Source organism: Salmo salar, chromosome 02 (assembly GCF_965601325.2).
Source record: "Salmo salar chromosome 02, fSalSal1, whole genome shotgun sequence".
NCBI classification, from domain to species: Eukaryota; Metazoa; Chordata; class Actinopteri; order Salmoniformes; family Salmonidae; genus Salmo; species Salmo salar.
In genome coordinates, this window is record NC_138292.1 from 67,931,406 (window position 1) to 67,945,655 (window position 14,250).

The 14,250-nt window shown below is 37.2% G+C and overlaps 1 protein-coding gene and 1 non-coding gene across 2 annotated transcripts; one reads left to right on the top strand and one right to left on the bottom strand.

Annotated features, from left to right (window-relative positions):
* Nucleotides 1–8,315: 8,315 nt before the first annotated feature.
* LOC106590650 (immediate early response gene 2 protein) lies at nucleotides 8,316–9,992 on the bottom strand. The gene has a single exon (XM_014181789.3). It carries the CDS (start codon nucleotides 9,806–9,808, stop codon nucleotides 9,200–9,202), a length of 609 nt encoding a protein of 202 aa, XP_014037264.1. The 5' UTR covers nucleotides 9,809–9,992; the 3' UTR covers nucleotides 8,316–9,199.
* A 3,911-nt stretch (nucleotides 9,993–13,903) lies between these two features.
* On the top strand, nucleotides 13,904–13,983 carry trnat-ugu (transfer RNA threonine (anticodon UGU)). The gene is given in 2 exon segments: nucleotides 13,904–13,943; nucleotides 13,948–13,983. It is a non-coding gene; the product is annotated as a tRNA-Thr (tRNA).
* Nucleotides 13,984–14,250: the final 267 nt, after the last annotated feature.

Here is a 14,250-nt window from a genome sequence, read left to right on the forward strand (position 1 = left end):
TACTATATCATAGTCAAAAACTCACATGCTGTTACTATATCATAGTCATATTAACTCACATACTGTTACTATATCATAGTCATATAAACTCACATACTGTTACTATATCATAGTCACATAAACTCACATACTGTTACTATATCATAGTCATATAAACTCACTCACTGTTACTATATCAGTCATATAAACTCACTCACTGTTACTATATCAGTCATATAAACTCACTCACAGTTACTATATCATAGTCATATAAACTCACATACTGTTACTATGTCATAGTCATATTAACTCACACGCTGTTACTATATCATAGTCATATTAACTCACATGCTGTTACTATATCATAGTCATATTAACTCACTTACTGTTACTATATCATAGTCATATTAACTCACATGCTGTTACTATATCATAGTCATATTAACTCACATACTGTTACTATATCATAGTCATATTAACTCACATACTGTTACTATATCATAGTCACAAACTCACATACTGTTACTATATCATAGTCATATTAACTCACATACTGTTACTATATCATAGTTATTTTAACTCACATGCTGTTTCTATATCATAGTCAAATTAACTCACATTCTGTTACTATATCATAGTCATATAAATTCACATACTGTTACTATATCATAGTCATATAAACTCACATACTGTTACTATATCATAGTCAAAAACTCACATACTGTTACTATATCATAGTCACAAACTCACATACTGTTACTATATCATAGTCATATTAACTCACATACTGTTATTATATCAGTCCTATAAACTCACTCTGTTACTATATCATAGTCATATAAACTCACATACTGTTACTATATCATAGTCATATAAACTCACATACTGTTACTATATCATAGTCACAAACTCACATACTGTTACTATATCATAGTCATATTAACTCACATACTGTTATTATATCAGTCCTATAAACTCACTCTGTTACTATATCATAGTCATATAAACTCACATACTGTTACTATATCATAGTCATATAAACTCACATACTGTCACTATATCATAGTCATATAAACTCACATACTGTTACTATATCATAGTCATATTAACTCACATACTGTTACTATATCAGTCATATAAACTCACATACTGTTACTATATCATAGTCATATAAACTCACATACTGTTACTATATCATAGTCATATTTACTCACATACTGTTACTATATCATAGTCATATTAACTCACATACTGTTACTATATCATAGTTATTTTAACTCACATGCTGTTTCTATATCATAGTCAAATTAACTCACATTCTGTTACTATATCATAGTCATATAAACTCACATACTGTTACTATATCATAGTCATATAAACTCACATACTGTTACTATATCATAGTCAAAAACTCACATGCTGTTACTATATCATAGTCATATTAACTCACATACTGTTACTATATCATAGTCATATAAACTCACATACTGTTACTATATCATAGTCACATAAACTCACATACTGTTACTATATCATAGTCATATAAACTCACTCACTGTTACTATATCAGTCATATAAACTCACTCACTGTTACTATATCAGTCATATAAACTCACTCACAGTTACTATATCATAGTCATATAAACTCACATACTGTTACTATGTCATAGTCATATTAACTCACACGCTGTTACTATATCATAGTCATATTAACTCACATGCTGTTACTATATCATAGTCATATTAACTCACTTACTGTTACTATATCATAGTCATATTAACTCACATGCTGTTACTATATCATAGTCATATTAACTCACATACTGTTACTATATCATAGTCATATTAACTCACATACTGTTACTATATCATAGTCACAAACTCACATACTGTTACTATATCATAGTCATATTAACTCACATACTGTTACTATATCATAGTCACAAACTCACATACTGTTACTATATCATAGTCATATTAACTCACATACTGTTACTATATCATAGTCATATAAACTCACATACTGTTACTATATCATAGTCATATAAACTCACATACTGTTACTATATCATAGTCATATAAACTCACATACTGTTACTATATCATAGTCACAAACTCACATACTGTTACTATATCATAGTCATATTAACTCACATACTGTTATTATATCAGTCCTATAAACTCACTCTGTTACTATATCATAGTCATATAAACTCACATACTGTTACTATATCATAGTCACATAAACTCACATACTGTTACTATATCATAGTCATATAAACTCACATACTGTTACTATATCATAGTCATATTAACTCACATACTGTTACTATATCAGTCATATAAACTCACATACTGTTACTATATCATAGTCATATAAACTCACATACTGTTACTATATCATAGTCATATTAACTCACATACTGTTACTATATCATAGTCATATTAACTCACATACTGTTACTATATTATAGTCATATTAACTCACATACTGTTACTATATCATAGTCACAAACTCACATACTGTTACTATATCATAGTCATATAAACTCACATACTGTTACTATATCATAGTCATATAAACTCACATACTGTTACTATATCAGTCATATAAACTCACATACTGTTACTATATCATAGTCATATTAACTCACATACTGTTACTATATCAGTCATATAAACTCACATACTGTTACTATATCATAGTCATATAAACTCACATACTGTTACTATATCATAGTCATATTAACTCACATACTGTTACTATATCATAGTCATATTAACTCACATACTGTTACTATATCATAGTTATTTTAACTCACATGCTGTTTCTATATCATAGTCAAATTAACTCACATTCTGTTACTATATCATAGTCATATAAATTCACATACTGTTACTATATCATAGTCATATAAACTCACATACTGTTACTATATCATAGTCAAAAACTCACATACTGTTACTATATCATAGTCATATAAACTCACACGCTGTTACTATATCATAGTCATATTAACTCACATGCTGTTACTATATCATAGTCATATTAACTCACATACTGTTACTATATCATAGTCATATTAACTCACACGCTGTTACTATATCATAGTCATATTAACTCACATACTGTTACTATATCATAGTCATATTAACTCACATACTGTTACTATATTATAGTCATATTAACTCACATACTGTTACTATATCATAGTCACAAACTCACATACTGTTACTATATCATAGTCATATAAACTCACATACTGTTACTATATCATAGTCATATAAACTCACATACTGTTACTATATCATAGTCATATTAACTCACATACTGTTACTATATCATAGTCATATTAACTCACATACTGTTACTATATCATAGTCATATAAACTCACATACTGTTACTATATCATAGTCATATTAACTCACATACTGTTACTATATCATAGTCATATAAAGACACATACTGTTACTATATCATAGTCATATTTACTCACATACTGTTACTATATCATAGTCATATTAACTCACATACTGTTACTATATCATAGTTATTTTAACTCACATGCTGTTTCTATATCATAGTCAAATTAACTCACATTCTGTTACTATATCATAGTCATATAAATTCACATACTGTTACTATATCATAGTCATATAAACTCACATACTGTTACTATATCATAGTCAAAAACTCACATACTGTTACTATATCATAGTCATATAAACTCACATACTGTTACTATATCATAGTCATATTAACTCACATACTGTTACTATATCATAGTCATATAAACTCACATACTGTTACTATATCATAGTCACATAAACTCACATACTGTTACTATATCATAGTCATATAAACTCACTCACTGTTACTATATCAGTCATATAAACTCACTCACTGTTACTATATCAGTCATATAAACTCACTCACAGTTACTATATCATAGTCATATAAACTCACATACTGTTACTATGTCATAGTCATATTAACTCACACGCTGTTACTATATCATAGTCATATTAACTCACATGCTGTTACTATATCATAGTCATATTAACTCACATACTGTTACTATATCATAGTCATATTAACTCACATGCTGTTACTATATCATAGTCATATTAACTCACATACTGTTACTATATCATAGTCATATTAACTCACATACTGTTACTATATCATAGTCACAAACTCACATACTGTTACTATATCATAGTCATATTAACTCACATACTGTTACTATATCATAGTCACAAACTCACATACTGTTACTATATCATAGTCATATTAACTCACATACTGTTACTATATCATAGTCATATAAACTCACATACTGTTACTATATCATAGTCATATAAACTCACATACTGTTACTATATCATAGTCATATAAACTCACATACTGTTACTATATCATAGTCATATTAACTCACATACTGTTACTATATCATAGTCCTATAAACTCACTCATGGTTACTATATCATAGTCATATTAAATCACATACTGTTACTATATCATAGTCATATAAACTCACATACTGTTACTATATCATAGTCATATTAACTCACATACTGTTACTATATCATAGTCATATAAACTCACATACTGTTACTATATCATAGTGTCACGTCCTGACCAGTATAGAGGATATTGTGTTATTGTAGTTTGGTCAGGACGTGGCAGAGGGTTGTTGATTCATGTATTACGGGGTTTGTTGGTCACTGGTTTATGTTTGTATTTCTATGGGTATGTTCTAGGTTATTTTTTCTATGTGTAGGTTGGGTGCTGGACTCTCAATTGTAGGCAGGTGTTTCTAGTTGCCTCTGATTGGGAGTCCTATAAGTAGGTGTGTGTTTTGTTTGTCACTTGTGGGTAGTTATTTGTTAGCACTGCTTTTGTTGAGCCTGCTACTCTGTTCCTGTTGTTAGTTTGTTTATTGTTTTTTCGTGGTGTTCTCATACTTATAATAAAGATGTTGAGCACGCAACCCGCTGCGCCTTGGTCCCATTCTATCTTCCACGACAGCTGTGACACAGTCATATAAACTCACTCACTGTTACTATATCATAGTCATATAAACTCACGTACTGTTACTATATCATAGTCATATTAACTCACATACTGTTACTATATCATAGTCACAAACTCACATACTGTTACTATATCATTGTCATATAAACTCACATACTGTTACTATATCATAGTCATATAAACTCACATACTGTTACTATATCAGTCATATAAACTCACATACTGTTACTATATCATAGTCATATTAACTCACATACTGTTACTATATCATAGTCATATAAACTCACATACTGTTACTATATCATAGTCATATAAACTCACATACTGTTACTATATCATAGTCACAAACTCACATACTGTTGCTATATCATAGTCATATTAACTCACATACTGTTACTATATCATAGTCATATTAACTCACATACTGTTACGATATCATAGTCATATTAACTCACATACTGTTACTATATCATAGTCACAAACTCACATACTGTTACTATATCATAGTCATATTAACTCACATACTGTTACTATATCATAGTCACAAACTCACATACTGTTACTATATCATAGTCATATTAACTCACATACTGTTATTATATCATAGTCATATAAACTCACATACTGTTACTATATCATAGTCATATTAACTCACATACTGTTACTATATCATAGTCACAAACTCACATACTGTTACTATATCATAGTCATATTAACTCACATACTGTTACTATATCATAGTCACAAACTCACATACTGTTACTATATCATAGTCATATTAACTCACATACTGTTATTATATCATAGTCATATAAACTCACATACTGTTACTATATCATAGTCATATTAACTCACATACTGTTACTATATCATAGTCATATTAACTCACATACTGTTACTATATCAGTCATATACACTCACATACTGTTACTATATCATAGTCATATTAACTCACATACTGTTACTATATCATAGTCATATTAACTCACATACTGTTACTATATCATAGTCATATTAACTCACATACTGTTACTATATCAGTCATATAAACTCACATACTGTTACTATATCATAGTCATATTAACTCACATACTGTTACTATATCATAGTCATATAAACTCACACTGACACACAGTCATCAGGGTGCTAAGAAGAGGAATGGTGAGTGGTAAAGTAATCATGACACACACACACACACACACACACACACACACACACACACACACACACACACACACACACACACACACACACACACACACACACACACACACACACACACACACACACACACACACACACAGAGACACACGACTTTTACACTAACTGTACAGAACATTAAGAACACCTTCCTTATATTGAGTTGCACCCCCTTTTGCCCTCAGAACAGCCTCAATTCGTTGGGGCATGGACTCTACAAGGTGTTGAAAGCGTTCCACAGGGATGCTGGCCCATGTTGACCCCAATGCTTCCCACAGTTGTGTCAAGTTGGTTGGATGTCCTTTGGGGGCTGGGCCATTCTTGATACACACGGGAAACTGTTGAGTGGCAGGTAGCCTAGCGTTTAGGGCGTTGGGCCGGTAACCGAAAGGTCACTGGTTTGAATCCCCAAGACAACTAGGTTAAGAATTTGTCTGTGCCCTTGAGCAAGGCACCTAACCCTAACTGCTCCTGTAAGTCACTCTGGAGAAGAGCATCTACTAAACTAATAAAATGTTCAGCGTGAAAAACCCAGCAGTGTTGCAGTTCTTGACACACTCAAGCCTGGCACCTACTACCATACCCTGTTCCAAGGCACTTCAATATTTTGTCTTGTCCGTTCACCCTCTGAATGGCACACATACACAATGCATGTATCAATTGTCTCAAGGCTTAAAAATCCTTCTTTAACCTGTCTCCTCCCCTTCATCTACACTGATTGAAGTGGGTTTAACAAGTGACATCAATAAGGGATCATAGCTTCCACCTGGATTCACCTGGTCAGTCTGTCATGGAAAGAGCAGGTGTTCTTAATGTTTTGTACACTCAGTGTATATCACAGCATGCATAATCCTTTTATATTATCCATGAAAAGAAGGGCAGGGTGGGCGGTGTAATAATGATGCACATCACATCCTGATGCGTACATCATCCCCTCCGTCACCCCAGAGATGAGACCACGCGTCACTGCAGATCTTAATATAGCCGTCGGCTGGCTGGGAGATAAAACACGTCACTGTCCATGCCTCTCCGTAGTATTACAACTGTACTTCACATCATAGTGTACATCTGAAATGACACCATATTCCCTATATAGTCCAACACGTGTCACACTCGTCGATAAAGACGGACCAAGGCGCAGCGTGTGTTGAGGTCCACATCTTTTATTTTCAATGAAACTTCCAAAAAAAACTATAAACCAACAAGGAACCGTGAAAGCAGTGGTGCAACATGCACAACACAAAAACAATATCCCACAACCCAGGTGGGAACAATGGAGAACTTAAGTATGGTCCCCAATTAGAGACAACGACAATCAGCTGCCTCTAATTGGGAACCATACAACAAAAAACAAACCTAGATATAGGAAAACTAGAACACCCCCCTAGTCACACCCTGACCTACAACACAATAGAGAACCCAGAGGGCTCTCTATGGTCAGGGCGTGACAACATGCTGATGTGGCTATAGTAGGCTTACATATTGTATAAGGATTTCAACCCATCCGTCATGGTAGTAAGGCCTACTGATCTATAGAGATAAATAGGACATAGGCTCTAAAGAGTGCATTTTGTCAATGCACTGCGAGTTAGTTGGTCATGATGAATGATGATTCAGGATTGTTACACAATTTAGAGCCCTTGAGCAAACCAAATGAACGGCTCCAGCTATTTATATATTACATAACTCCCATTAAACCTCATGTAACTGTCAATTAATGTTATGAGAGGAAGTGAATCAGAAATATGTCACAATCAACCGGATATGGGTGTGTGTGTGTGTGTGTGTGTGTGTGTGTGTGTGTGTGTGTGTGTGTGTGTGTGTGTGTGTGTGTGTGTGTGTGTGTGTGTGTGTGTGTGTGTGTGTGTGTGTGTGTGTGTGTGTGTGGCAGCGGCTCTACCTACTCGTATTATAACCATTTGAGCCTGAGGAGTATTGCCTAATGCGGACCTGGACCACATATTGGGAAATATCTGTGTGGTTCTGTGTTATCTATCAGCTAACTCTATTTGCCCTAGATAAATGAGACCTGTCTGTGTGCAAGCTTTTCAATACTATTAGGTGAGAGAGAAATAGAAAACCAGATCAACAACTAAATACATTTTTTGAATGTTTATTACAACTCTGATATAGATTTGAGGTCATAGTAAAAAAAATAAAAGAATCTAGATATAAAAATAGCTTATTTCACAGTTCATACAACATTTAATGTAGGCTACTTCTCTGTAGTTATTATCACATTTGCATTGTCAGTGCAGTATATTGAACAGGGGAGACTGGTGTCACTACTAAACATTGTTTATATGTTACATATGCCATTTGACAATGTGACACTGTATGTTGAGCACCATTTCAGTACAGTCTCTGGCACAATCCCATTCATAGTCATTGATCAAAGTCCAGTGGGTGAATGTGTGTCCTCCCCTTTTGTTTTTATAGTTTTACCCAGCAGAGTGGGTTATTTCCCGGTGTGTCTCTGTGTGTTGACCGTTGACACGTCAACTTTAAACATCTGTTATCAGTGTCGTGCTTTATGAGTCATCCCTCCATGAGCTATGCATCAGGAACTAACTGCCCTGGAACTTTTCCACTGAAACACTTTTTCTGTCTCTGAGTTTCACCACTTCCTCAAACTTTCCAAACACAGTCACTGAGATCTGCTCGAGTCTGGTCTCGTTCTAGTTTGTGAGTTGATCTTGCTCTCTCTCTGTTTCTTCTTTCTCTTGTTCTCGTCGAGCCACGGCTGAGACAGAGTTCTAGGGTGTAGCCTAACCTGGTCGCCGTGAGGCCGGAGACATCGCACCCTGGCCCCGATAATCCCATTGTCCCGCGGGCTCGCCAATGTAGGTCAACTTCCTCCTGACCCGTCACGTCCTTTAAACCTGGATTTAAACCGGCCTCTCCACCGGTTACCGGAGGTTAAGATCAGTTAGATCATAGCCTACCAACAACAAAGCTCCATTCAGAGCCGTTCTCACAGTTCAGAATGCTGCAATGGCCCGGTTTGAGTTTAGGGACAGGGTGGTGAAAGCGTCCCCGGCGCGGCAGCAGGTCCTTCGGCCGATTCTAGGCACCCTCTCCTCCCCCAGCTCCAGTGAAAGTCTCGCCCTCTTGCTGGGGAGGAAATCGGGCGCGACGGACGCCTTCCCCCGGCGTTTCCTGGAATGCCTGTCCGGGCTCACAGGGCTCCGGTTCTCTTTGTCCTCTACCGTCTTCTTCCCAATAAATGTCCTGGTCTTGCATGCGCCCTGAGCGGCCTCGGAGTCACTAGACATGGGCTCCTGGATAGTTGGGGTCAGCGGCGACTCAGGCTCTGGCTCGACCTGTGACACCTCCACCTCGACTTGTTCCTCACCGGCAGTAGTATCCATCACATCGTCCTCTGGTGTGACCGGGACCAGGTGTGCGGTTCCCAGCTCCTCTCTCTCCTTGGCCAGGCAGGCGGAGTGGTACAGGTCCCGGGCGGAGCGCATGACCACAGAGAGCAGCAGGCTCCGGTGTAGCCTCATACCTCCTCGCTGTGCTCGGGAGGCGTACAGTTTACTAATGGACACTGCCATGATGCGTCTGGCTTCAGCGCTCACGTCCATAGTTCCTCTTCTTGGTAGATAACCGTCAATTACGCACTGTTCGGTTAACGCTTGGAACAATAACTTAGAGCGTCAAGCTTTAGAATACTAGTCGATACTATTCATACAATAGTATTCTATCTATAAATGAATCTGTACTTGTGTGTTGAGTTCTTCCTTAGTTTACAACTGTCACCAGCTGGTGTACAACAAGATAATGAGAAGTCCAGAGTAACAGGGCGGTGTTATATTTCCACTCTGACGTCATGAGGCTCGAGCTGCTTCATTCCTCCTTGGTGACAGGATAAACACGCCCTGCCCAGACCTTCCTGCTCAAGCTCAGTTTCCTGCAGTAGATACCATATGGCTGTCTACCTTACAGCATTACATGTATGTAACCTAGGCTACCTCCTATTGTAGCAACCGGTTATAAGTAAGCGTTTCCCGGTATAGTCTACACCTGTTGTATTCGGCGCATGTGACAAATAACATTTGATTCGATGTTGTACCTGTGTTGTTGGAAACGCAGAGATCAATATGCTGTTTGGGATTTCAAGAAACTCAATAAAAATAACAAGATGTTATTCTAGTAAATTCATTGTAATAATAACATAATAGACTACCTGTGTTGTTGGAAACACAGCTCGCCTATGTCATCACCAATATGCTGCGTGAGACTTCAAGCAACTCAAAATCAAAGTAAATAACATATAACCTGTCTATTCATCTAGAATACGATTTTATTATAGTCAATTTATATGAAGCTGACATAGAATTGAATAGACTTCATTAATTGTTGTCAGTGCAGCGACATAAAAACAGATAGTGATCCTACAGTAGAAAACAACACCATGAAATGTCCCTAATAGTCCAAACATTTTGCTCTGTTCCCGTTTAGAGGACTATTGTGGTGTTGTTGTTTTCTATCAAACCCTGCAATATGAATCAAGGTTCAGTTCCACTATAATTAGCAATTCTCAGAAGTCTGTGGGTGGTAAAATATGTAGCTGTCTCCGTGTTTGCAGGGAGTTTCTGTTAGAGTTTTTTTTCTCCCTCTCTATATTTTTTCTATCAACGTCACCCTCAAACATCCATATATGGCCCATCCGCCCTGGCTGTGAGTTCCCCAGGGGCGCGCAGTGGAAAAGCCATGACGTGAACGCGCAGCCACGTAACCGCAGCGCACAGCGGCACTTCCCCCATCTAGCCCCAGCGTTCATCAACGCACAGCGGCAGCATCGCAGCCGTATCGTCATCGCCACAGCTTCCAAATATGGAGTTGTTACCGGTACAACAGCACAGCGCCAGTACCTTGCGCGTCGGGGCTGCAGATGTGCTTGGTTTACTAAGAAGAGGCACGATTGAGGTTAAACAGCAGCTGCCGGTCTAGTTTCTAGAGCTGCGATAAGAGGTCATAACGTCTATAAATAGAACTCGGGGAAATCTGTGACTCAGTAAACTCCAATCTATTATTTGTTCTCTGACTGTTGACTGTCTGTGTGACTGTTCCTTTGTTCTCCTATTGCTTTCATTCTTCTAATTGGATTCAAGTACTAATGTGGGCTGTGTGGGATAGTCTTGTGACCTTCTGAACAGTGATACGACTCACTGTACACTTAATAGAATTACACATCTCTATGGCACACACATTCTATTATACTCCGAGGTGGAAATGGAAAAAAGTAACTCTGGGAACCCACCAATGTAGCCTAGTAAAATCCTTGAATGCACCTGAAAAAGCTCATTTCACATGTTAGAATGGTTTCGCTCCCAGACCTGGTTCGGGTTTCCCCACCCCTGATTGTAGGTAGGCCTGTAGATGTGTAATAATATATTATAGACATAGTCTGTTCCACTAAAGACTTGTTCTAACTTGTCATTCCCCAAAACAAAACATCTTGATCATCCAGTGAGTCAGTCAGTGTTCATGTCAAGTGATTGCCTTCCCTGTAGCTCAGTTGGTAGAGCATGGTGTTTGCAACACCAGGGTTGTGGGTTCGATTCCCACGGGGGGCCAGCACAGAAAAAAAAAATAAAAAATAAAAAAAAATGTATGAAATGTATGCATTCACTACTGTAAGTCGCTCTGGATAAGAGCGTCTGCTAAATGACTCAAATGTAAATGTAAGTGATGATTTCTCCATTGGACTTGGATCCAGCAAGGTGCCAGCCCAGAAGTGTGTGTGTGTGTCTAGTGGACTTGGATCCAGCAAGGTGCCAGTCCAGAAGACCAAGAATAAACATTTGTCGGAATAACCATTTAACTGTGTCAAGATTTCCATCCCACTGCATGTAAAAATAGTCTGCTATGTGTGCGTTGTGAATGGCACCCTATTCCCTATAGTGCACTACTATAGGTCCTGATCAAAAGTAGTGCACATTATAGGGATTAGGGCGCAATTTGAGACACAGACATTTATCGTTTTCCGGCCTTAGTGCATTCCATCCACTGAGTGAGTGATGGCTTATGTTTGACGTGCAATGTGTGTGCGTGTGTGTGATGTTTGAGATCTGTGAATTTTCACAGTGTAAAAGGGGGAGGAAAGGGGAGGAGGGGGGAGAAAGGGAGGAAACAGGACAGAGACAGAAAGGAAGGGAGGGAACGGGGTGTGGGAGAGGAAGAGAAAATATAATGGACAGGGCAAAGGGGAGGAGTCAGAACAGAGGGCAAAAAGGGGAAGGGGAGGAGACAGAACAAAGGGTATGAGAGACAGACCCTGAGGAAAGGGACGGATAGGTGGGGGAGAGAGAGAGAGAGAGAGAGAGAGAGAGAGAGAGAGAGAGAGAGAGATGTATGATCATATGTATGACCATATGGCAAATGAATGACCATATTAGAGTAACATATTTTCCTCAGATTACACAGACCCACAAAGAATTTGAAAAAACAAATCCAATTTTGATAAACTCCCACAGCTATTAGGTGAAATACCACAGTGTGTCATCACAACAGCAATATAGAAAAGCGATACCAGTGAAGAACAAACACCATTGTAAATACAACTCATATTTATGTTTATTTATTTTTCTTGTTGTACTCTAACTATTTGTACATCATTACAACACCGTGCATAGCCATATTCCTTTGAGACTCTTGTGAGTGTAATGTTTACTGTTAATTTCTGATTGTTTATTTCTATTTTGTTTTATCTATTTCACTTGCTTTGGCAATGTCAACATATGTTTCCTATGCCAATAAAGCCCTTTGAATTAAATTGAGAAAGAGAGAGCTGGAACGATTTTATGTGGGGGAAGAGGTGTTGGACTCAACACATTTTGGCTCAGTCAGAGATCTTGGTTCTTTCATAGACAAGTCTGTCATTGGCCAATTCTTGCACAATGTCCCTCCTGTCAGCAATACAATTTGCTTTAATTTCAATAAACTTAAAGGTCCAATGCAGCCGTTTTTATCTCAATATCAAATCATCTCTGGTTAACGAGTCAGTACCTTACTGTGAATATTTTCAATTAAAATGGTCAAAAACAAACAAAAATAGCTTCTTAGCAAATATCAATTTCTCAAGCAAGAATTTTGCTAGGACTGTCTGGGAGTGGTCTGAGTGGGGAAGGGGTAACTGAAAATTAGCTGTTATTGGCAGAGAGCTTTGGAACTGTTTGTTATTAGTCTATTAACTCATTTACCGCATGGTGATGTCACCAGGTAGGCCATAACTCCATCCCACCAAAACAGGCTGACATTTCAGGCAGTCTTTTCAAACAGCTCTTACTCTAAAAGGGCATTATCACAATTTTCACAGTATTATTACAACCACATATTGCGAAAATATATATAAAACACAGTAAAATCACGTTTTTGACTGCACTGGGCCTTTAAATGAAATAAAAGTATGTTAGTGTTAGGATACCACTATTCCTGAAAGAATGTGTTTCCTCATAAAGCAATTGTTAATTCTATATGATGAGGTGGACTAGCATAGAGCAGGGCATGCATGAATGACAAGCTAATGTTTCTCTGATCTTGTGATTATTCATTTAATATTGCTGTTTTGTTCAATATGTATAAATACTACAGTACTGTACTACACTTTTTGGAGCAGGTGTATACATGCAACTGTAAAGGGCATGCATCCCTTATTCAGGGGATGCCTGGATTTAGCCTTCCCTGTGGCTCAGTTGGTAGAGCATGGTGTTTGTGTGCAACGCCAGGGTTGTGGGTTCGATTCCCACGGGGGGCCAGTACAAAAAAAAAAGAAAGAAATGTATGCATTCACTACTGTAAATCGCTCTGGATAAGAGCGTCTGCTAAATTACTAAAATGTAAAATGTAAAATTTAGGAGCACTTAACCAATAAGTCATGCTGTTCTATTCTATTCTAAATGAATATATAATATGCATTTACATCTCTGTTATATCATTACAAAAGCAGATATGTACAATCCTGACTGTCTAGCTTTGACACAGTACCAAATGACAGTACGGTCCATGGCCACGTGACAGCGGA